Source organism: Eptesicus fuscus, chromosome 22 (genome assembly GCF_027574615.1).
Source record: "Eptesicus fuscus isolate TK198812 chromosome 22, DD_ASM_mEF_20220401, whole genome shotgun sequence".
Classification (NCBI taxonomy): domain Eukaryota; kingdom Metazoa; phylum Chordata; class Mammalia; order Chiroptera; family Vespertilionidae; genus Eptesicus; species Eptesicus fuscus.
The window spans coordinates 41584084-41609136 of NC_072494.1; the positions used below are offsets into that span (position 1 = coordinate 41584084).

The following is a 25053-nucleotide window of genomic DNA, read 5'->3' on the forward strand; positions in this document are numbered from 1 at the left end:
TACACCCTGCATGCATGGGACAGACAGCCTCCTGCACCCTGCATGCATGGGACAGACAGCCTCCTACACCCTGCATGTGTGAGACAGACAGCCTCCTACACCCTGCATGTGCGAGACAGACAGCCTCCTACACCCTGCATGCATGGGACAGACAGCCTCCTACACCCTGCATGCATGGGACAGACAGCCTCCTACACCCTGCATGCACGGGACAGACAGCCTCCTACACCCTGCATGTGTGAGACAGACAGCCTCCTACACTCTGCATGCGTGGGACAGACAGCCTCCTACACCCTGCATGCATCGGACAGACAGCCTCCTACACCCTGCATGCACAGGACAGGCAGCCTCCTACACCCTGCATGCACGGGACAGACAGCCTCCTACACTCTGCATGCACGGGACAGACAGCCTCCTACACCCTGCATGCATGGGACAGACAGCCTCCTACACCCTGCATGCATGGGACAGACAGCCTCCTACACCCTGCATGTGTGAGACAGACAGCCTCCTACACCCTGCATGCATAGGACAGACAGCCTCCTACACCCTGCATGCATGGGACAGACAGCCTCCTACACCCTGCATGCACAGGACAGACAGCCTCCTACACCCTGCATGCATGGGACAGACAGCCTCCTACACCCTGCATACACAGGACAGGCAGCCTCCTACACCCTGCATGCACGGGACAGACAGCCTCCTACACCCTGCATGCATGGGACAGACAGCCTCCTGCACCCTGCATGCATGGGACAGACAGCCTCCTACACCCTGCATGCATGGGACAGACAGCCTCCTACACCCTGCATGCATGGGACAGGCAGCCTCCTACACCCTGCATGCACGGGACAGACAGCCTCCTACACCCTGCATGCATGGGACAGACAGCCTCCTACACCCTGCATGCATGGGACAGACAGCCTCCTACACCCTGCATGCACGAGACAGACAGCCTCCTACACCCTGCATGCACGGGACAGACAGCCTCCTACACCCTGCATGCATGGGACAGACAGCCTCCTACACCCTGCATGTGTGAGACAGACAGCCTCCTACACTCTGCATGCGTGGGACAGACAGCCTCCTACACTCTGCATGCATGGGACAGACAGCCTCCTACACCCTGCATGCATGGGACAGACAGCCTCCTACACCCTGCATGCACAGGACAGACAGCCTCCTACACCCTGCATGCATGGGACAGACAGCCTCCTACACCCTGCATGCACAGGACAGACAGCCTCCTACACCCTGCATGCATAGGACAAACTCAGAATGTCTAGGAAAAGGGACAAGAGGGTCACACCCAGCAAAGAAGATCCGGCCCTAAGTGTCAATAGCCAGGTTGCAAAATCCTGATCTGACCACAGGTCAGTCTGGGGACTGGAGAAGGTCACTGCCAAGAGCATGGCTGTGGGGTCATAGTCCCTGGACTCGGTGCACCAGTGGAGCTTGGACAGGCCAGTGTTGCTGCGCCTGATGTCCTTATCTGTAAAAGCGGAGGAGGAGGAATAAAATTTCCTGGAAAAACTGTTGTGAGGCACATGATCAGGACCAGTAGTATGAGTTCCCTTCCACCCTGCCATCCCCGCATCTCTTTGCCAGCCTGTCACCCCTGGTCTGAGGGACTCCGCAGGGAATTCTTCATTGTGGGACTCCTGCTAGGGGGCCGACTTTCCTAGCCCGTTCCACAGACAGACTTTGAGCCACTGTGAATTGGCAATCCTATTTCTAACAGCCACGTTTTCGCGGTGACATCTGTGCAGTGCCCTGCGGAGGTGACCTCTGCAGCCCTGTGGGAACCTCCTGCCAGGGTGCTTTCGGACATTCCGTCCCAGCGTGCTGTCTTTTGGTTGCCCCCAATTCGCAGTGGATGGCCCTTAGGTAATTACAGGGTGTTTACCACCTATACAAGGATTAGGTGCCACAGGGCCCTCGGTGAAGTCTGGAAGGCTTTGGGGAGCACCCGGGGCTTTGAGGAGAATACGCGAGGTCCTGGAAAGTCTAGATAGGGTGACTTTATAATTTATGGTCCAAACTAAGAGACTCCCAGAGTGAGAAGGAGAGCCTGCTAAGCTATGTCAGACAACAGGCAGAAACTGAGAATGTCTAGGCAAAGCGGCAAGAGGGTCACACCATCTTTAGAGATGACCCCCCTGAAGGTCCTCCTCTCAACTGACAGGAAGTGAAGTTCCAGAGGAGCTGGGGGCAACCTGGTGTCAGCTCAGCTGCACCTGGGAGCCCTGGCTGCAGCTGGCATTTCATTCATGAGCACCTACTATGTGCACATCTCCAAGCAAAGGGCCCATACAACAGATGGTGGTTTGCATAGTATCTTCTAACTGAAAAATTGGCGCTAAGATTTCCTCAGGGTAAGGGAGTTCCATTTAGGCTCTTCCAGTCCGGGGTTGTTAAGAGAACAAAGCAGGTCTTGGAGGTGGGGGTTGGCCCCGCCCCAGCCCCAGCCCCAGCCCCAGCCCCAGCCCCAGGCCTTGCTGCAGTGTGCTCCCTGCCCGCCCCCCCCCCCTACACACACACACACACTCCCACCCTCTTCCACAGCCTCCTCCCAGCTCACTTGTTGCTCTTGGAGGTGGGAGGAAACTGGCCTTCAATTAGTGCGCATTCTTCCAGCCCCGGTTGCCCGTTGCTGTGGTGACGGGGGTGGGGGTTTGGGGGGGCGGGGGGCGGGGAGCAGCTGGGTCCGCAGCCAGCCTCATTGTAGTCCCTGGAAAGGCTGCAGGCCTGTGCCTGTGCGCGGGAGAGGGGGTGTCACCGGAGAGTCGGCTCAGCCCTGCACAGAAAGAATGGCAGCCCTTGGAAGCCGGTCAGGAGACAGTCATCCCATTTTTCTCCAAAGCCAGCTGCCGCTATTCAAGTGCGCAGGGTTGCGTTCACACGGAGAGGGGCTGGCCTGGGAGAGGGCAGGAACTCTGACATCCCAGGGCTGCGGGGGCGTGCCCCCTGCATGCCCCAGACTCCCGGGCTGTTTCGGTTAAGGAGAGGAGCTGTTCTTGGTATCTTTGTAGCTAAGCGGCCTGGGCCAGTCTGATGCAAGGAGCCCCGCAGCTCAGGAAATCCCCTGGAATCACACCAAGAAACTCAGTATCTTCTGTCCATGAGCCCCCCCTCCTCACAGCATTCTGGAGGCCATTGTGGCCGTCCTCTGCCTTTCATCCCAGGCCACCTGGAGCACCTTACATGACTGATCACATTTTACACCTGTGCACTCTCTGGGGCCCGGGCTTGGCTCACTAGCACTTTTGGAAGACCGAGTACTTTGCAGTTGGTGTTGATTGGGTCCAAGCCCCTCTGCCAGGGACTAAACCTCCTGGGACGCCGGGTATTCGATGGAGAAGCCATGAGAAGTTGTAGATAAGTAAGAGAGTCTTTATTGTAGCCCAAGTAGCCATTGCTAACAAGGAGCCACCAGACAAAACAGTTCTTCGAAGTAAAGTCCCATACAGCAGCCACTGTACCTGCAGCAGCAGCCTGGTGGGCAGTAACATAATTTAATACCAACTCAGACAAAAGAGGCTTCTTTCCAAAATACTGACCTCACTATGTTGGGTTATAGACGGGCACGTTTGCCCAGTGTACATAGTCAGACTATTGTGGCCTTACCGTGCACCTGCGTATACTATCTTAGCCTTGAACATTCTGATTAAGAGTCCCACGCTCAGAGTGGCCTTGCACATCCGGCGTACTCTGACCAGGTCCCCGTGGTGTTATCATTGTTTATTTGTTTGTAGCAGCATGGTGAATGCCCTTTCATTAGATCATAGGGTCACGACTACTCAGTAATCGTTTTCTGGCTGCAACTTTAAAAGGTGCTGAAATTTTCAACCACTTCTAACATTTCTTACATCCAAAAATTACACTTTAATTATTTAAATAGGGCAATGATGCCACAAACACATTTGAGGGTCCCTCACTGCAAATACCAGGAGATGAGGAAGCAGTTAAATTTAAGGACAAGCAAATCTGGAGAGGGAGTGAGGTATTGGCAAAAAATAAATCTATACATATAAAGAGGTAATATGCTAATTTGTCTGTACGGTGGGTGTCCCAGTTACGACCAGTCTGTGGACGGGGATGGGGCGGGGACTTCTGGCCTCAACGCTGACGTCACACTGCCTGCCTGCATCCCCGGCTACTGATGTGACACTGCCTGCATGCATCTCCATTCAGTGCTGACGTGAATCTGCGGGGGGGGGGGGGGGGGGAGGGGCAGGGGGGGGAGGTGAGGCCTGGGCTTGACAGGGCACCTCAGGCCACACCCCCTGCCCCAGCGCCAGGCTGGGACACCTCAGGCCATGCCCCCCACCCCAGCACGAGGCCTGGAGACCTCAGGCCACATCCCCCGCCCCGCAAGGCTTAACAGGGGACCTTAGGCCACGCCCCCCACCCCAGAGCCAGGCGAGGGGACCTGAGGCTGCGCCCCCCCACCCGAAGGGGCTTGATGGGGGTGGGGCCGGCCAGGTCTGGGTCTCCTGCGTTTTCGAAGTGGGTATGGGTGGTGGATGGGGACTTGACTCTAGGTCCGGAGGCGCACCCCAGACTCTGACAGGAGGGATATTTTATATATATTTTGCTAATTTTCTTTAATCTCTGACACTTCTATTATAGAGAAAGGTCAAATAGCAATATTAAAATATTTATTCTAATTAATTCCCTTTTAATGTGCACAAATTTCATGCACTGGGCCACTAGTAAAAAATAAATACCGAATGGGACAAGTAGATCTAGGTTCTACTCTTGGTTTGATTGTTAGTCAGCTGTGTGACTTTAGTAAAATTTGTAACCTCTCTGAGCCTCAGGTTCCTAAAAACATGGGTGGGTTACAGATTAGATGACCTCCAAGATCTTTTCTAGTTATCAAATCTGACTTCTGTGTGAATAGAAGTCAGTGATTTGGACCAACCTTACAATCACTGCCAAAAAGCCCAAAGCATTTATGAGAAGTTAATTGCAGATGGTCTAATACTAGTCATTATTAGTATTGGAGAGACTCCAATGTCAGAATTATTCAATATGGTTTAAAGTGAACTAAAATGTAAAGGACACAAAAAGAAAGCGTTCACGTATGAAAGGCTTGCATACGTGGTCTATAAATATGTATAAAGAGAGGGAGGCCAGCTCCAAATTCGTGATGGGTAACCATAAAGTCACTGAATGCGTGGTTGCCGGGGGGATACGGAATAAAAGCAGGGATGTGTGTGCCCTTGGGAAATTTCCTATCTATTTGGGATTCCAAATAGCCATAGAAACAAGTTTACGCTTCAAAGAGCCAGAGAAAGGCATCTTCTCCTCAAAGACTTGAAAGGAAACATTTGAGAGGGTTAGGAGCTGAGATACAGGGTAGGTACTTGTGCATCCCTGAGAACTGACCCAGGGTCTGAGGAAGGCCTGGCCGTGGAGGAAGCCCACCTGTGCGTGAGGCAGAGGAAGGAGAGGGAACCTCGAGGGCGGGAAGCAAGCGCCAGCGGGTCCTTTGTGTAGTGTACTGGCGCAGCCCAGGAGGACTCCACGTGAATCAGCTCAGTGCAGTGAGTGGAGATGGCCGCGCTGTCAGCAGCGGCAGCCTCGCCAGGACAAAGGAAACGCGGTTAACCTTTGCACTCTGAGGGCTTGGATTTAAGTTTCAAGAGTAGAGACAAAAGCACTCTTTTTGGCTGAGTTCGTAAGCACATTGTATCTCTGTAATGGCTGCCTTAAAAATACCCCAGCCTGGTGGTTTACAACTTGTGGGGTGCGAGGTGGGGCAGTCCTTCAGTCCCCTCGACAGTAAGATGATCTTTTGGGATGTTTTGGTGCATCCTCAAGGGATGTTCCTACCATTGAGCCCCCGAGTCCAGGGTGCTCCCCCTTCTCCAGCACATGGACCAGGGCTCAGTGAACGAAGGCTCCCTTCCTGTGCTGATGAAGAGCCAGTGTCCATCTGAGATGGACAAGGGCACCCTTGTGAGCAGCCAATCAGAAGCCAGCATACCCGGGATTTGCTACTGGAAACACTTCACGGTCCAGAGAGTGAGATGCCTCCTCTTGCGAGGCTGCTGCGGACGTCAGCACAGAGCGCAGGCCCTGCCTGGAGGGTTTCCTCCTCAGTGCAGTACTCCTTGCAGCCGGGAGACCAGCTCTAAGGCAGGGTGACCCCGGTGTCCTCTGAGCCTGGCGCACACACCTTCTCAGCGCAGCTTCCTTACGGGCTGTCAGAATCCACATTGGAGGCGGGGAGGCTGTGTGGGGTGAGGACTCACATAAGCAAGGACAGTGAGGAGTGAGGAGTGAGGAGCTGTTACCTTAGGAAAGAAGGGAAGGAAGTCCATGGAAGGGCCTGGCTTACCCTGAAAGGAGCACTCGAGTCTCGGGGAAGTGTCACAAGACAGGGTTTGTTGGGACTATAATGCCGTGGCTCTGGGGAAGGCCTCAGGACCAGGTGGAACCTGATGTTAAAATGCAAGGAAGGCTGATGAACCATTGCATGGGCAGGAGGAAGATCCCTCATCTCAGTTAAGTCCTGTGACGCTGAAGCAGGTCCCAGCGCCGAGCTCTTACACTCACACCGCTGGACAAGCTGCAGGCGAGACCGTGAGCCGCGGGAGTGCAGGAACCTCGTCTAGTTCCCCTCTGCGTCTCCACCTGGCGCCTTACACATTTCTTGATGAATGAATGGGAGACACTCAGAAGTAATGGGTCCGAGGTGTAGTACAAAGCGCTCAGGGGTAACTTCAAGGTGGCTGTGGCAAACAACGGCGGCCGTGGGGATTGTGTAGGGACGATACGTGAGTTGTTTTATCCACTGTGCACGCTGCTGCCACCATGATCATTCAACCCCAGGTATGCGAGAATTTGGGGCTGTGACATGCGTGACGCTTTGGTGTGAAACTGGTGTTCATGTGTGTGCTGAGCTAATGATTTGTGTGCCTGAGTTGTGGGGTTGACTCCTGTGGAAATGTCTTTAAGGTGATGGATTCTGCCAAGTTCGGGGAAACCAAGCGCCTCACGAACAGTTTTCTATAATAGCTTGAACGATGTTTGAAAAGAGAAAACGGCCTTCTGTTTGCAATGTCACCTCTCCATCCTTTTCTCAGACATTCGGTGACATGTAACTGCCGCTCTTACGCCGAACCCTGGAGGACGAGCGAGGTCCCGGCTGGGACAGGCCTCTGAAAGCAGGGCGTTTGCTGCAGTGGTGTGGACTCCCGGTCAGGCCTGCATTGGACATGACGGGTTAGGAAGGAAAGATACAGCATTTCCAACTGGCGAAGGCCGTTCTCGGGAATTGCTAAGATGGAAGCAAAATGCTTTTCAGAAATATAGGGTCCCAGTGTAAACCCACTTTTCGAAGTGCCTTTAATCCAATAAAATAAGGCACGGTGTGCGAGCCAGTGAGCGCATGGTCTCACTGCTGCCATGCTGGGTGGCACTGTCCGCTGTCCCCTGACTCTGGCTGTCCTAAGGCGGAAGCCCTGTCATGTTCCCCCTGGATTGCGAGAGGGTACCACCCGGCCACTGGCCACCACACTGTGCACGTGGGAAGCTGTCCCGGCCTCAGGGAGAATGAGAAGTGGGACGCCTGTCCTTCTGTCTGAGTGACCCTACAGCCTGTGTTCCCTGACGTTCTGGGTAGAGAAGCAAGGTCAGACCACCATCAAGGTCACCCAAGAGCCTGTGGAGAGATCCAGCTTGTGTGTTTCACGTGCCCATAAACATATCTCTGTGTATACACCCTATTTTGTATGCTTATCTGGTGCTCTTTAAAACTGTGCATCAGTTGCCAATGTTCACACATCAGGATATTTCACGTAAAAAATCTGAGGTCTGGTTAATCTTAAGAAACAGGAAGACGTGCAAACACGCAGGCACATTTTTTTTCTGGGGCAACAACTGGCCAGATGTGGGGAGAAACAGCCCCCATGGACACACAGCCTGCTGTTTGCCACCGCCCCCACCCCGCCCCCAGATTGGTCTGGCTGCACATAAATTTGCACTCCTGCTGGTCCCTGTAGGCAGATAGTTGCTTTTGCAGCTCTGTTCACTGCGTATCAGCTTTAAGAATGAAAAATGTTATAGACAGGGCGACCTACAATGAACTGTCCAAACTGGGGCACTGGGAGTGAGAAGAGGCGCTCTGAATCATTACACCAGGGCAATGGTAGCCTAAACCAAGACCATCACAGACCAGCCAGGCCAGGTGGCCTCCTTTATAGAGCACTTCATGGACTGAGGAAAAAACTGAGACCAGACGAGGCCGCGATTTGCCTGCTTAATCACCAGCGAACTCGGGGCGGCGCTGCCCTAGCTCCCCATCGGCTGCTGCCTCCATGGAACATGCCCTATGTGGTATGTATGCGCACCTCCCCCCTTGCATGGCTGGGCTTTTTACAGTTAATAGTCACCACAGAGCTAATTCCCTGAGAGAGCGCACAACTGGGAGCTTATATCAGCAGTAATTTCTATTATGAATGTAATGACTTGAGCCATCACACGTCTAGAGATGTTTAAACACTGGTCGGCTTGAGAACCAGAGAGAAAATGCAAGAGAAGCTTCTCATTGTACTCGCTACAATCAGAGGCACATTTAGAAGTGCTAATCGTTCTCGTTGTTAAAGTAAGTCTCTGATAACTGGCTTACTAAAAACACTTTGTATTGGTTTCTTGATCGTTGACTATTGGCTGGTAATTAATAGCAATTATGTCTTTAAGAGATGTCCCAGATCCCGAGTTCCCAAATCCTTAGCCGGCTGTCTGTTGCCTTGTTGAGTTTCCAAGAGATACTTGTACAGAGAGCGCGCCAGGTGAGACGGGCCGGTGATCTTAGTCACGCCCTCAGACTTTGGCCCCAAGCCCCAGTCCGGCCTCCCATCCCAGAAAACTGGACTGGGCCACGTGTGAGCGTAGAGGCACCGCCTAGCCGGTCAGGAGGCTTAGGCTAAAGACGGGCTGGGGACTCTGGAGGGTGCCTTTCCCAATACCTTGCGTGGCTCGCACGTGTCCTTCCAAGACCCTGCAGGCAGCAGACCATTCTGAGCAGGTAGGTTGCACAAATGGAGAACAGACAGAGGAGGCTCTGCTTGCCCCAAACCAAGCCAGAGCTGGCCTACCCCACCCTCCAAGCTGCCTAGCCCTTGGGATGGGCTCTGGTCCCAGTGAGCTTTTTAAGGGTCGGGCCGTCACCCACGCAGGTGACACGGCCAGGACACTGTCTCCACACTGGCCTTGCGAGTCGAGAAGAGCCAAGAAAAGCACAGTGAGCCAAGATCCCTTCCCGCCCCGCTAACGCTGCGCCCCCGGACAGCGTCCTCCCCACGGCCTGGGCGCGCCTTTTCCTTGACCTCCGGCGGAGCTGCTTTTCGGGGGGGGGGTGGGGGGGGCGGCTGAGGAAGGAGAGGCCAGTGCCCCGCCGTGCCTTTGGACTCAAAATGTACACCACACGCGTGAGTGACTTTTTCTCGGCTCCGCCTCTAGAAACTTGAACAGGAAGGGCTGTTTCTGAACGAACCAATCCGAGTGCATGAAACAGACCCCCCAGCGGAGGTGATGCACGGGGCCTGGAAAGTGCTCACACTCTGGCTATATTGGTGTAAGTAAAAATAGCCATTAATTTCAGTCTTTATACTCGTTTTAAATTTTTTAACTGATTGATTTTAGAGAGGAAGAGAGAAACATTGATTTGTTGTTCCACTCATTTGTGCATTCATTGGTTGCTTCTTGTAGGTGGCCTAACTGAGGCTCGAACCCACATCCTTGGTATATCAGGGTGATATGCTAACCAACTGAGCTGCCCGGGTGGGGCCTCTTTTTGCTCACATTACATTTGCACTGGACAGAGCTGTTCTAGGTGCATTGTCACACGCGTAAATGAAGCAGCATTCAGGTGCCAGGGCGACCCTTTGCCATCCCAAGCCTGACAGGAGGCGGCTTGCGAGCTGTTTCCCAGCGCACCTCGTTGATCAGCGAGACCCCAGTGCGGCCGGGCGGCCGGCGCGGGGAAGTCCCAGCAGGGCCTTTCCGCCGACTGCGACAGGAGAACGTGGTGCGAGCGCTCGGCACCTCTGAGGCTGGTTTGTGAAAGGACTGACCTCCTTCCCCACATCTTCAGAGGCTCCCTTCCTGCAAGCTCCTTGCCAACCGAGCCTCGAGGGGCACCTGCTTGCTCCGACACCAGCCCTTACGCTTCTCTGCCACGTCACGTGGAAGGCAGGTGGGTCCACGCAACGCCAGCTGTGGGTGCCATATGGGAAAGCCATACCGTGCAGAGCTTTTCCGAAGTCGGGGGAGAGGAGCGTGTAACCGATCTAGCTTATCTCTTCTTTGCCTTTGAAATGTTAATCATTGAAATATCTCCAGGCTGTAATTAGAATTATATACGGAGATCATTCCGAGCTAAAACTAAACATGCACTTTGTTTTTCACGGGTGTAGGGATGCGTGTGGATGTGTGGGAATGCAGGTTGACTGTCTGGATGCGGACAGCGTGGGCCCTCCAGTAAAAGGTGCGAGAGGGACGCACACGTGAGTGGATGGCGCGTGTCTGTCGGCTGGTCAGGGCCCTTCGTGGGTGAGGCAGGCATTCCCCCCTCCTGTACGTGGTTGGAGGGGAAGTTCTGTTTCTGATGTAGGTGCAGCGGTCACTTACGTAGCTGCCAGAGGTCGATGGGGAAGGCCATTCTCTTGTCCGAGCCCCACCGCTGGATGTGCCTCGCGTACCACGAAGAGCCTGGCCAGGCCCCGTGCAGCGGCGCCGGCCAGCCAGGCCCCAGGCTGTGTTTTCCCGTGGAGTAACCTCTTTCCTTCTTCTTCCCCTTCTACCTCTTCTAGGCAGGACAGGGCTGCTTGCTGACCTCTTGCCCAGTTTTGCTGTGGAGATTATGCCAGGTATTCAGTCATTTAACTCCTCATTTGCTTAATTTGCTGTCATTCCATCTGCCTGGCTTCCGCATTAGTCACTAATTGCTCCTTTAGTATATCTGCACATTTGTCTATATGTGTCTGTGGTCTTTTCCAGGATGAACTAAGCCCACTGGGAGAGCCTTTAAATTGTATTTCTTCTGTTACTAGATCCTAACAAAAGTAATGAAAATTAAAAATGGCCGAGATGGGTACCCAGTCCTGACCACACATGCCAGGCATGCAGGCTCCCTGGCCACCTCCATGCCCAGTGTCTCAGCTGCACCCACCTAGCACTAAGTATCCTTAACAGAGTCATTACTTGTCTGCGTTCCTTAGGCCCTAAGTTATATGTGTACCCATTCATTAGTGTGCAGCCGTGTTACTCTGAACTTCCCTTATAACTTTATGGGAACCTTTTTCTTCGAACGTAATGAGAGCTATGCACCCCTCCTCCCTTGAAGAGCGCGCATCTACATACCTGCTCTGCTTTGTGTACAACTTCAGCGCCTTCTGGGCCCCTCCGTCCTAGGGGGCTGTGGACTGTCTCAGGGACGCCTGTCCTGCTTTTCGTGTAGCTTAAGTTGAACGCAGCAGCCTAGACAAGCCACCGTCAGGCTGCTGCGTTCATAAGGAAGAGGCTCGGGCCGAACAGGAATGGACCGTGGGGGGCACAGCCAGACTCGGGGTGGGAAGGGGTTTCCTCCTGCTTTGGAGTGTTTCTCCCATGGTTGCCGAGCTGCCTGAGGTTGGCAGCAGCAGTGAGATACACGGCCATTGATTTTGATTTGATTCAAGGCTTCGGAAACACCCAGAGTCTTCCCAGTAGAGCGTCCCTCATTATTCTTCCGTGAATTCCCTGGCCCTTTCCCAATAGCTGACGAGCCCAATACAGACCTTCTTCCTGTTCATCCAAGGTCACACAGAGCTGTCTCTTTGTGATCCCCCTTATCCAGAATTGTGTCAGTTTGTGCATCGGAGAAACAATGTTACATTGCATCGCTTCTTCACATTAGAGATTATTTCCCCCAAGAAAGAGTTGCTGTACTTTTCATCTCTGCTCCTGGATACCTGGATGCCCCTCCCTGTTGGCTGCAAGAATCCTTTCTGGGATAACAGTGTTTCTTCAAGGGCACTGCAGTCTTTTCTCCTTGACGGCCTGACCCGCCTTGTGGCCACCTCGCCACACACCTCATCCCTCATCGACTCCTCAGGGCTCACAACTACCTCAGGGCACGTGACGTTACGTTAGTCCTAAGGCCCAGGCCAAAGCCCTCAGCCATCCCGTGCCTCAGCAGGAATGCTCTCAGGGCCACACTAGTGACGAGGTCTCTCTCTCTTTTCTGCAGAGCGGGGACCTGGCCGCTTCGAACCTGTTTCAGGGGGATGCGGGCAGGGACAGTCAGGAAGCAGGAGCTGTCTTCTCTCTGAGGAAATCTGTCTAAACAAAGATCCATAGCTTTACCCTGATCACAAACCTATGCAACAGTAGCTTTGCCATGATCACAAACCTACCCAACAAAAATGCCACGTTTTCAAGCTCTCACTGAATGGGCACTTACCCAAAGGAGTATTTAATACCCCAAATTTAAGAAAATAACGCGTGAAGTCCATGGTAAAGGGGTTTTTGGTAGATGATTTTCAATCAGAACTGCTGTAGTCTTTTAGCTTTTAAGAGAAAGCCCGCTCACTCGGGCTCCCGCGCCTCCAGTGGGGAGTCGGGCCCTACAGCCAGTCAGCCGCGGGGGCGGGGACAGTGTCTTCTCTGGGGCCTGTCTGTCCTGGTCTCTGGTCGTGGTTCGTTGCACAGGTATCAGCCCCGATGCTGAGTTCAGGAAAGGTGTCCGGGGCGATGGGCAGGGAAGCGGATGGAGACGTCAGGACACGGACCACCTAAACACGTTCTGATATGGACCCGTAGACATGGAGAAGTGTCTCAGGGCTTACACTTCCAGCGACAAGATTAACGACTCCCCAAGATACGTACTCACAGAGCCCACGTTCTCGCTCAGCAGACCCGTCCCCTCCCAGGCACCGGTCTCTGTGCTCCGGCCCCACACGCACCCTGACACTGCAGTCATCGTGGTAAAGCCGCTCCCGGGGCGGCCCTGAGCCACCGTGGCTCGTGCTGGGCATTACGTGCTCATAGGACCTGGTGACCAGCCCTGTTCACGCCCCAGGCCTGGGGGGTCTGCTCTTCTCACTCTCCCAGTGCCTCCCGAGTTTGGGGGCTCTGTGCCCTCTGTCCCAGGCCCCCCGTCTGCCTCTTCACGGGGAGACGCCGGCGAGAGGGCCATCCTGACGCGGCTTCTCTGTGCGTCCTTCCAGAGTGGGTGTTTGTCGGGCTGGTGATCCTGGGCGTCTTCCTCCTCTTCGTCCTGGTGGGCATCTGCTGGTGCCAGTGCTGCCCGCACAGCTGCTGCTGCTACGTCCGCTGCCCGTGCTGCCCGGACTCCTGCTGCTGCCCGCAGGCCTGTGAGTAAAGGGCTGGGGTCGGGGGCAGCCCGCGGGGCCGTGACCCACCGGGCGGCTGTGCGCCCGACCTCCTGCTCCACCTCCTTTCCGTCCGCCCGGAGTGTCGCTCATCCCATGCTCCCTCCCCGCGGGAGCCCCGCTTCCAGAGCCGACACCCTTGTGTGGCGTCTCACCCCTCTCGCCCCTCCATGCTTGTCCACGCCCGTCACCAGCATGTGCCGTCCTCGCTGAGACTGGGATGCGGGAAGGGCAGGTGCAGGAGGCTGAGGCTGGGGGAGAGGCGTTCAGACTGGAGGAGCCTTCTCCGGCCACGCCTCTCACGGCAGAGAACCCCGCTTTGACGAGCGGAGTGTGCGGACCACAGTCTTGGGTACCGTCCAGCCACTGGCGGGCTTTATGTGCTCCCATGACCGAAGGGTCCGCAGAAGAACGAGTCCTCCTTTGGGGATTCCCCAGGTGCCAGGCCCAGGGAGGCATCACGTTTGGAACCCCTGCTGTCAGCCAGACACAGCGCGCCGGAGAGACACGGCGCCGTGGTCAGTACCCTCGGGAGCAGCGCACTTCCGGGAGGCAGGGCATCTGCTCTGCTTTGGGCTCACAAGCAGCCCCTGGCTCTGCCGCTAGAAGAGGCTCCGGCTGCCCTGGGAGCTGCCCTGGGCAGCCCCGGGGCTGGGCCGCCTACAGTGTGGCTAAGAGTGGGCTGCTGCTGTCACGGAGCCGCTCAGTGACTCAGTTGCCAGGTGCCAAACACTGCACTTCCTGATGCCGTCCGCTGACGGAGCCGGAGGAGTCCAGGGCAGCGGGGAGAGGGCTTCCAGTTGAGTGGCTCAGGCCTAGGAGAACACACACATACATGCACACATAGGCACATGCGCACACACACATGCACATAAGCACACACATGCATACATACACATGCATACATAAGCACCCCCCACACACAAATACGCACACACAACATATACGCGTGCATGCGTTAACACGTGTACACACACATCGTACACATATGCACCTGAACACAACATGCACCTGCACATGTAAGCACACACAGGCACACACCCAGGAGGTCCCTAAAGTGCATCCTCAGGGACGTGAGGTGTGAGGGTTGTGAGGGTGGGACCATATAATCTCTCGCTCTTCGTCTCCCTCCACAGTGTATGAAGCAGGGAAAGCAGCAAAGGCCGGGTACCCTCCCTCTGTGTCCTGTGTCCCCGGCCCCTACTCCATCCCCTCTGTCCCCTTGGGAGGACCCCCCTCATCGGGCATGCTGATGGACAAGCCGCATCCACCTCCCCTGGCTCCAAGCGACTCCACTGGAGGAAGCCGCAGTGGTAAATGGTTCCGTTCCGCCCTGCCTGTGCTCCTCCTCGGCTTCCACGCGGGGACTAGCTGCTGGCGACGTCAGCTCGGGCCGCTCCTTCGGGAAATGGTTATCTCCATCCCAGAAGCTAGTCAGCAGTTTGCTCCTCCCTCCCTAGTGCGCAGGACTAGCCGGCCAGTGCCGAGTGCCAAGACGTGTGGGACGTGGTTGTGGCCGGGCCGGGTGCTCCAGCCGCAGAAAGACGCCTTATCAGGCATGTGGGTGCTAAAGAGCGGGACTGGGGGACTGTAGGAGAGAGCTGGCTGCCAAGTCTTCCGGGAAGAGGTGAGGTCTGAGCTGAGCCTGCAGGAATGAGAGGACTGGGGGAGCAGAGTGGGGGGTCACTGGGCACCCCCAGGAGCAGCAGGTGAAGCGCGAGCAGGGAGAACACTGTGTTTGATGGTGTCCAGCTCACCGGTCTGGCTCCCAGAAGAGCTGGGGCTTGGTGCTGGAGTGAGAGTCACGGCAGCAGAGTCCTGAGCGGAGCGGTGACGTGCTGACCGGCACGTGGTTCACGGGGGAGAGTGAGTCGGACCCCGAGCTGAGATGCAGCTGAAGTCATTCAGGGGACACGTGAGCATCTGGGTGGAGGTCATGAGCTGAGATGGGGGCAGTCAGACAGGTGCTTGGAGAGGAGCCCATCAGGCAGGAAGTGGCGGTAACGGTGGTGCAGTGAACTCACTGGTCCGAGGCCTGTTCAGATGAGACGGGCCCACCTAGGGATGATGAGTCATGGTTATGGGCCGGGCGGAGGGGGGTGGGGAGCGCGTTAAGGTGTCGCTCTCCTGGGGGCCTTGATCAGGGCCACAGAGCAGGAAGGTTGAACTGTGTGTGGGAGACTTAGCACGTGATTTGTGAATCCCGGGGTGGGTGAGCCACGGGGGTGGGGAAAGCAGGCGTTTCTGCTCGGGGGCTGGGGGCATCTGGACAGGGACCTGAACTGTCGGTACCGACCGTGGACAGAGCAGACGGCCTCAGGGAGTAATCGGCATTCGTGTTTTTCTCTCCCTGGAACTATTCACAGAATCCTGTCGCCTGAGACCGGAAATGAGTCACAGGCAGGGAAGTGGAAGTTAATGATCAAAGACGCAGGGAATTAGAGAGAGAGAGGCAGCCACTGCCCAGGGGTGGGGGGCCAAGAGCCATCCAGGGAACCTGTTCCCTTTCCTCCGATTCCTCTCCTTCCTGCCTTCCCACCAGAACCCTCCCCCATACTTTTAAATCAACAAGTCTCATAATAAAACGATCCGTGTTCCTAGAATGGCAAGGACTTCCTCTCTCCTGCTTCCAGCCTCCCCAGCCCCTGCTGGTGGCAGTTCCGTCGTTTCGGCCTGGCTGCCGTACTAACCAGTGTAGTTAGAAATGGCTGGGAACGAGGACAATGTCTTATTTCACGCAGTGAGAAGCCCCTGGGGTTGGCTGGTGGAACAGCTCATGGCATCACGGAAGGGCTGTTCTTTCCGCTTGCTCTGTCCTCCTGGCGCTCCCTGGTTCTCCCGCGATGGCCGCCATCGTTCCGGAAACTGCATTCTGAGGCAGGAAGCAGACATGCTTCCTCCCTGCGCCGCTTTGTCCAGAGTGACGGGCCTTTGCCAGAAGCCCCTCCTCCCGCCGACATCTGCAGTCTTAGTGGCGAGCACTGTGCCCCAGGCCCCTTCCTAAACCTGATTGGCTTGGACTAGTCAAGACCCATCTCTTGCCCTGGCTGGCTTGGCTCAGTGGATAGAGCGTCAGCCTGTGGACTGAAGGGTCCCGGGTCCAATTCCGGTCAAGGGCACATGCCTTGGTTGTGGGCTCCATCCCCAGTGTGGGGTGTGCAGGAGGCAGCCAACTGACAATTCTCTCTCATCATTGATGTTTCCATCTCTCTCTCTTCCTCTCTCTTCCTTTCTGAAATCAATCTATCTATAATAATAAAAGGGTAATATGCTAATTAGACCAGACGTCTTCCGGACATCATTCCAGACGTCCTTCCTGACAAAGCCAGGGCCTGAGGGAAGCCAGCCCAGGTCCCGGGTGCCAGAGGGAAGCTGGTGCCAGCAACCAGGGGAAGGAAGGCGTACTCTTGCGTAAATTTTCATGCATCGGGCCTCTAGTATATATATATACACATACATATGTGTGTGTGTGTGTGTGTGTGTGTGTGTGTGTGTGTGTGTGTATATATGTATATATATATATATATATATATATATATATATATATATATATATATGACTCATCTCTTAGACCAAAGCACTTATTGACCTTGGAAATGAACAAAACCAGGGCTCTGTGACGGGAAAGGGGATGTCACACCAGCCTGGCCGTGTGGGTGTCCCCGCTGGGCACATTTCTGTCCTCCTGGTCCCACGACCAGAATTACTGATGATGCCAGCGTTCCGTGTAGATTATTCTCTCAAGCATGTTAGACATGTTAAGAAAGGCCGTTTTATAAAGATGTAAATTTAGCTTACTTTATATTTACATGCCACCTCAATTTTGGGGTAGTCACCTAGCAACGGTAACTTTTCAGATTCTGTTTGTACACAATACTCTTTTGCACTCTGGGTGGTTGCAAAGGCAGCTTGAGGAGCTGCGTATAGAATAGCCAGTTAGCTGCCGCGTGGGAGACGGGAGAGGCACCCGATTCCTTCTCCCGCCCTTCATGGCGGCTGGTGGGGACCTTACAATGAAAGATGGCTGCCTCCTCCTCCCCTGCCTGGACCCACCCCTCAGCTCTGTTTCTCTTCAGTGGACATCCACACTGTGCCCATTCTGCCTCACGTCTCCAGCCTGCCTTCTCCAGGCCTCCTCCTGTCGGCCTTGGAAACCTTCCGTTACAGACAACACCCTCTGACCCCACCCCACCCCCACCCCCCCGCCCGCAGCCCTCTGAGGTCACATCCCACCCCTTGTCGCCTCTTCACTGCCAGACTCCCCAGGAGAGTTTTGAACATTTCATGTCTGCGTGTCCCTGCTCTCATCAACTCCCCAAACATCCATCTTGCTCTTGCCGTCACTCCAGAAGCCAGCCCTCCAGGCCGCCTCTTGCTAAGGCTGGTGGGTCCTCCTCCATCCTGGCTCCCCGAGCGACCAGGGGACCTGCCACCCTCACCCACTCTTGGCTTTGCCTTCCTCCTCGTGGTGTTCGGTGACATTTTCTACCTGCCGGCTGTCCCTTTGTGTGTGGCCCAGTGTTCCTGCCCCCGCCGCCCCCCTCAGGGAAATCGACTCACTCCCAGGCTGTAGCCATGGTCTGTACGCCGATGCCTCCGACCTCTCTGACCCCCAGTCCCCGGGTCCGACTGCCTCCCTCACGCCTCCGCTGGATGCCTGCAGGCTTTTCAATCCCAGCCTCTGGGAAATGGAATTAATCTGCTGTTTGTCTACTTCAACTTGGCAGTTTCTTATTTCAGTGGCTGGCATTGTCCACCTACTAGCCAAAAGCTGGGACTTCACCCTCCTCTCATCCTTACCCTCACTTCCCGCATCCAGTTGGTCAGCAAGTTCTTCAGACTGTAGCTCAGAATAACCTCGAACCAGTTTTCTGCCCTCCATCTCCATCCAATCCCAGGTCCCCCCATCTCCATCCCAGCCCTGGTCCCTCCATCTCCATCCCAGCCTGGTCCCCCCCATCTCCATCCCAGCCCTGGTCCCCCATCTCCATCCCAGCCCTGGTCCCTCCATCTCCATCCCAGCCCTGGTCCCCCCATCTCCATCCCAGCCCTGGTCCCTCCATCTCCATCCCAGCCCTGGTCCCTCCATCTCCATCCCAGCCCTGGTCCCCCCATCTCCATCTCAGCCTGGTCCCCCCATCTCCATCTCAGCCTGGTCTCTCCATCTCCATCCCAGCCCTGGTCCTTCCATCTCCATCCCAGCCTGGTCCCCCCATCTTCATCCCAGCCCTGGTCCCTGCTGCCACCACCTCCCACCTGCTCAAGTGGAATGATCTACCTGCTCTTTCTGCATCCACTTTTCCCTCACTCTAATCCACTTCCTCATCACATCTACCTGCCTCCCCTCACCCTTCTAGCAAAAGAATTGAGTAGGCAGGTAGGGTTTGGAAATGTCATTTTCAAAACTAATGAGGATGTGTCTCTACGCCCGCTGTGTGCACACAGAAAACACGCACATTTCCAGCACCACCTCCCCACAGCTGATGCTGTCATCTGGGGGTGGCATCTGGCAGCTGCTCCATCATCCCCAGAGCCTCACTCAGCTCAGGAAGCTGGCACTCCGAGGCCACGGCCACGGCCATGGGCCTGCCTTAGGGATGGGCGTCTTTTGCAAGTTTTTAAGTTTCATTTGGCTGCAAAGGGGAAATTAACTGAAAAGTAGTTGAGCCTCAATGGGGACAAAAGTATTAGCTCAAATCTTTAACAATAATGTTTCAAAATTATAGTGTGGCATGAAAACAAGTATCCTAATATTCCCTCTCCAGTGAAAGCAGAGTTGGCAAGGCTAATAAGTTAGAGAAGCTGATGCAGAAGCCACGGCAACCAAAGGACTTGAACCCGACTGAACCTGAAGAGAGAAACAAACCACCCACCTAAACTGGAACATCACTGGGGACACACTCCTGTTCCACTGGTCTGGGACAATTCTTACTGAAATAGCACCACCCAGCATAGTTCTCTGGTCTTCAGACTCAGTACAGACAAAAACCAACCAGACACCATCCTATTTATCTTCAAATCAATAAAGATTTCATAAATTGCCCCTCAAGGAATGCATGGTCTAGGCCAGTGATGGCGAACCTATGACACGCGTGTCAGCCCTGACACGCGTAGCCATTTCTGATGACACGCGGCTGCTGAGGCGGCCGCATGCCGAGGATGAAACATTTGCTGCTCCTGAGGATGAAACATTTGCGAAATAATGTTTTTTCCTCAAAGTGACACACTACCCGAGTTATGCTCAGTTTTTGGGCGAAGTTTGACACACCAAGCTCAAAAGGTTGCCCATCACTGGTCTAGGCAGTGGTCGGCAAACCGCGGCTCTGTTGACTAATGAGTTTGCCGACCACTGGTCTAGGGGAGTGGCTGCGGGGCTAGCAAATGGGAATAAATTGAGTGAAGACTGCAAAGCCGTGTGTGATCAGGCCGTTCTCTCCGACCCGCCCAGAGAAAACAGCCCCATCAAGTGGGGGCGGGGGGGGGGGGCGGGAGGGGAGTCCAGGAGTCCAGGAAAGGCCTGGTTTTATGCTCCTGAGCCCCAGGGGACACGGTGGCTCCTTGCAGCACGAGGGGAGAGCCCCAGTGTGCCGTGCCATGGCACTGAGCTGACGGTGAAAAAGCCTTTAAAGGGAGGACTGCCCAGCGTTTTAGCTCCTGGAACCACTGGGGGATGCCTCCAAAGTCTCAGGATCAGTGGTTCGCCTCTGTCCTTTGTGACAGTGAGTTCCATTTCTGGGGTCACGAGCCTGCAGGTAGTGGTGCGGGCGTCCGCGCAACGGGGACGGAGGCACGCCGCTGCCTTCTCGCGGCTGGAACGGCTCCTGTAACACACGCCCGGGGAGCATGTCTGTTGTGTGACAGAACATGTGCTCCAGTCCACACGGCAGGCAGCCCAGGTTTCCAGCGGTTGTCAGGGGCCGGCCTCGCCGCCAGGGGGCAGTACCTGGGCGTGTCCCCAGAGCACAGCCCCGCTCAGTCTTCACGGCTGGAAGTTCACATGGGGCTCCTCACACACTCAGAACACGCAGACGAAGCCACAGCGAAGGCAGGGCAGCCCCTCCCCCACGCCCGCAAACACGCTAGTCTTCTTACCGAGGGGATCACCATCAACAACAACGACAATAAAGCAAAACCTACCAGGCCTGCTCCCTCCAGCTACCATTGGAGGCTTCTCACACGGTCGGGATGTCTGCCCGGTGCCGGCGCTCTGCTAGGTGCTGGGTGAGAGAGAAACAGAACCGGTCCTGTCTGCCCTCGCGGAGTTGACCGTCGAGAGGGAAAGTACTGGAAATACTCCCAAGGAAACCGGGAACCCCACTGCACCCTGCTGGCAGCCGCTCCGCTCACACGCCCTCGGTAAGCGCCTGCTCTGGGTACAGCAAGGTCCTGAGTGTTTTTACACAAAGTGACAAGGACGCCTGTCCCTGCGGAATCTGGGGAGATTACGCATTTCTACAAATAACTTGAAACAAGCTAGAATATATCAAGGGCCGTGATGAAAGTTCAAACTAAATGACGTGTAAGTTAGGAGTGAGAGAGAGAGGAGATAGAACTTCTCGAGTGACGAGAAGCAAAGCCTGTGAGAGGTGGCGACATTGGAGCTGCCCCCACTGATTACGAGAGCTCGACGGTTCCGTGGCTTTGGCCTGTGGTGTCGTCTCTTCTTTATGGGGTTAAAGGGTGGGAACTGGGAGTTGCCTTTTTTTTTTTTTGAGTAATCCTCACCTGAGGATATTTTTCCATTGATTTTCAGGGAGAGTGGAAGAGAGGGGAAGACGGAGAAAAGCACATGGATTGGCTGCCTCCTGCAACCAGGGCCCAGGCCAGGGAGGCACCTGCAACCAAGGAACGTGCCCTTGACTGGAATCGAACCTGGGACCCTTTGGTCTGCAGGCCAACACACTATCCACTGAGCCAAACCAGCTAGGGGCTGAGTTACCTTTTACAGACATGAAAACAGAGGGACCATTTATTCGGGGTCCCTCTATAAACCAGGGGCATGTCCACAGGGTGCCCAGTCCCCACCCCCAGCCCTGTATTCACCCATCAGACGGAACTGCCTCGGAACAGACAGAGCAGCTGGTGGGATGATTGCGTTTTAATTGAACTGTCTGTACTACTCTGCAAACGCCTCTGCGAGGTGGGAGACCGCGCGGCTTGATACATAAAACCCTTTCTTCCAATAATTGCTTCTGCGAAAGGATTATGGGTCTGACCTCTGGGAGGAATCACTAAACAGCGCGTGGAGATTTTCTTAAAGTAACGCCGCAATCTGATGGCCGTGGACTGCCCGGCACGCGCTCACGCACAACAGCAGCGCCTGCCAGAGGGCGTGTGGGCGCCGAGTCCACCCACGTGCCAGGCTGTGGCCCGGGTGCTGGGGAACATACAGTCTCCCATGTACATGGCTGTGGGGGCTTTGTCCACCGTAACGTGACCAGAGATCCGGAGGCACGCGGCTTCTGTCTGGCGTCTGCCTCGCTGTGGGAGCAGGAGGTTGGCGCTGGGCCCCCTGCTTCCACCTCAGGGTACAGTCCTGCCGGGCGGAGACGGACCACGCCTCAGAGCACAGCGCCCTGGCCGCCGAAGGCCTTCCTGCCCTGGGCTCCTCTTCCTCATCCTCTTCGTCTCTCCTTCCTACTGTGACCCTAGACTCCAAGCTGCCAGTGATTCTGGGGCAAAGTTAGGAAACTCCTTGGAGACAAAGTTTTCTCAACCACAAACTGGCTAAGCACAGCGCCTTCCTTGGGTGGCGTGAGGGCCAATGGCCAAGCACGTAGCGAGTACCCAGCACATGCTGTCTGTGGCCATCATTGTTCTGTTCCCATCCCATGCCCTCCCTGCTCTCCTCTCCTCTCTTATCTGTGACGGTTAGACCTCCCCTTGGGGCTGGTATTGGACTAGAGTGATACTTAGGGGGTGTGGGGCTCAAACAGCTTTTGTCCCTGACAATATGAGTGATGGGAATGTAGGAGGTGGGATTATGTCTGATGCTTTAATTTTGTTATTAAGCCCTGAAAATAACACCTGTTTGTAACACATAGCAAGCAGCAGTTTGAATTCCTCGTGTCTAAAAATAATGATAATCACGTATTTTACATCTTATTTTGCACTAATGCCTGTACAGCCTATACTCTAACATTAGCTCCTATGCACCACGCAGGTGTGGAATTTTTACACCATCTCCCAGGCCACTAGAGGCTTCAGGCCACCTCTGTCAAGGTCCCTCATGTTGAGGTGTCTGTGTTGAAGTTACAGGAACTCCCACCGAGTTGAGGTGTGAGCCGCAGGCTGTAGAGCAATCTGTCTCGATCTGGAAAGGGGTCTGTGCTCAGTGAGTACTTAGGTCGGTGTCCTGGGCTTTGAGAGGAGGAGCTCTGTGTGGAGCTGCCGGGGGTGGGACAGGAAGCAGCGGTGACCACATGACTAACACGTACCAGAACAGAACTCTGTTTCGACCTGCTGGTCCCCCGTTCCGAGGGCACCTGTGATTAAGGGGTCTTAAGCGTATAAATATAGATGCCTGTGTCTGGTGACTCCGAAGGGAGCTGCTACACGTGGGGACGTGGTTTCTACCTGGTTAAATACGCGAGGCCCCATCTCCTGAGTTCCCCAGCTCACCGCGTGTCCTCTCCTCCACAGTTCGCAAAGGTTACCGGATCCAGGCGGACAAAGAGCGGGACTCCATGAAGGTCCTGTACTACGTGGAGAAGGAGCTGGCTCAGTTCGACCCGGCCCGGAGGCTGAGGGGCCACTGTGAGCATCTGTGTTGTGTGTGACCGGGCCTTCCCTCGGGCAGGAATTCACAGCTAAAGGGGACTTGGAGGAGGGGGGTCCCCGAGCTTGGGCAGCTTTTGACTTTCAGGGTCAGAACCAGCAGGTGCTGGCGACAGCATCCTGCAGAAAGGGCCTTGGGGGTGCAGCAGGGAGGGACACGGGGCTTCTGTGTGAAGAACAGAGACGTGTCCAGGGGGTTCAGGTTCCGCATCTGTGGACAGGGAGTGTCCCTGGGCTGTGCGCTGGGGTGGAAATGTCTTACAGAAACCGTCCCCTCCGCTGCCCCTTTAAGTATATCCATGTGGAAGCTGGGCGTTGAGTCTTTCCAACACGAGAGGCCCTCGCATTGAACAACAGCAGGCCCCTGGCCGCATGGAGGCCCGCGCGCGAGAGAACAGCTGCTGATGCGTGGCATACGAAGAGGCCTTCGTGCCGCTGAGATGCCCGACGGCAGAAATGAACGGGCAAGCCACGAGGCTGCCCCTTGTCAGAGGACTTTTGAGTCATGGAGTCTGTGGGGCAGGGCCCCACCCCTTCACTCACCCCGGTCCTTGGGGACTTGGCGGCACACACAGCCCATGCTTCCCCATGACCAGCTCTGCAGAGAGGCAGCCCGGGCGGGTGTGCCGGGACGGGTGCAGCGCCGAGCGTGCCGCAGGCAGGGCACCGAGGGCTCCACACTCTGTCTGTGAACCCTCCTCACCCTGGAACCTGCCAGGGATGCGATGGGATTGCTGGGCCACCGTGAACGCAGCTGAGAGGAGCTCCGTGCGGACGAAGGACAACCGGTTCCTCCACGTTTGCGGCTCTGAGTTCCTCCCGCGGAGCTGCATTCGCAGCAGCTTCCTCCCACCACCGACTATAAAAAGCCCGTCTCCAGATTGGGATGTCAGGGATGCAGATGTCACCGCACTTGACAAGCTAGTTGTAACCATGTTGTCATGGATCCCTGGAAGGGGACAGAGTCGGTGATCCAGGAGAGGAGCCCTGGGAATCTCGGCTCGGAGACGAGTTAGGCTGGTTTAGGTGGCACGTCCTGTCTACCTGGATGAAAATGGTCCCCAGGGCCTGGCAGGTCACAAGGTCATGGACTCTTGGTGCCCACGGGGACCTTGGAGATGGCCGGGAACCACCTGTGCGGTGTGAAGACGAGGACACGGAAGCCGGAGGGTGCAAGTGACAGAATCAGACTGGAACCCAGCCCTCCTGACTCTCTGCCCTGTGCTCTTCGCTCAGAAACCTGTGAGCAGGCTGGGTGGCTCCGTGGCTGCTGTGGCCACAGCCTTCCAGCTCGCAGGACTTGAGGGAGTCAAACCTGGAAGAGGTGGAGGTGCTGAGTCTCCCTCCTTATTTTGCAGAGGAGGGGAGGGAGGCAGTGGGAGGTCACCAGTGCCAGGTCTTGGCACCGACGCCAGAACTGGAACCCGGTGTCCTGGAAGCTGCCGGTTGACATTGCGATAAAGGCACAGAGATGAGGCAGGAAAGCAGCTCGAGGGGCTTGGAGAGGTTCTGTCCCTGAAGGCAGAGAACCCTGGGGAGGGCCACGGGAGTGGGACTGCCTTGAAGGTCTCTTCTCAGAGTGGATCCGTAGTCGCAGGTTGCAACAAGGGAGGCATCCACTCTGTGAGCCTTGGTATTCCAGGTCCACTAGCCATGTGACCCTCACTTGCCCTTGGGATGCCTTGAGTCTGGAATCCCAGTGCAGGGATCAGCAAACGACAGTTCCCAGGGCACCCATGTCCCGCCTCCTGTTCTGGTGAATAAATTCTATTGGAGCACAGCCATGCCAAGTCACATCTCTATTAGCTATGACACCTTTCACGCTGCAATGGCAGGGTTGAATAGTCCTGACAGTATGGCTGGCAAATCCTAAAATACTTACTGTGTG

The 25053-nt window shown here is 55.5% G+C and overlaps 1 protein-coding gene across 1 annotated transcript in view; it reads left to right on the forward strand.

The window, feature by feature from the left end:
* ILDR2 (immunoglobulin like domain containing receptor 2) overlaps nt 1–25053 on the forward strand; it is a 41033-nt gene that overhangs the window by 11949 nt on the left and 4031 nt on the right. Inside the window, exons 4-7 of the mRNA XM_054712269.1 lie at nt 10827–10883; nt 13224–13370; nt 14525–14701; nt 23031–23144. Of these exons, the coding sequence (XP_054568244.1) occupies nt 10827–10883; nt 13224–13370; nt 14525–14701; nt 23031–23144 (495 nt within the window). The remainder of the gene's footprint in view (nt 1–10826; nt 10884–13223; nt 13371–14524; nt 14702–23030; nt 23145–25053) is intronic.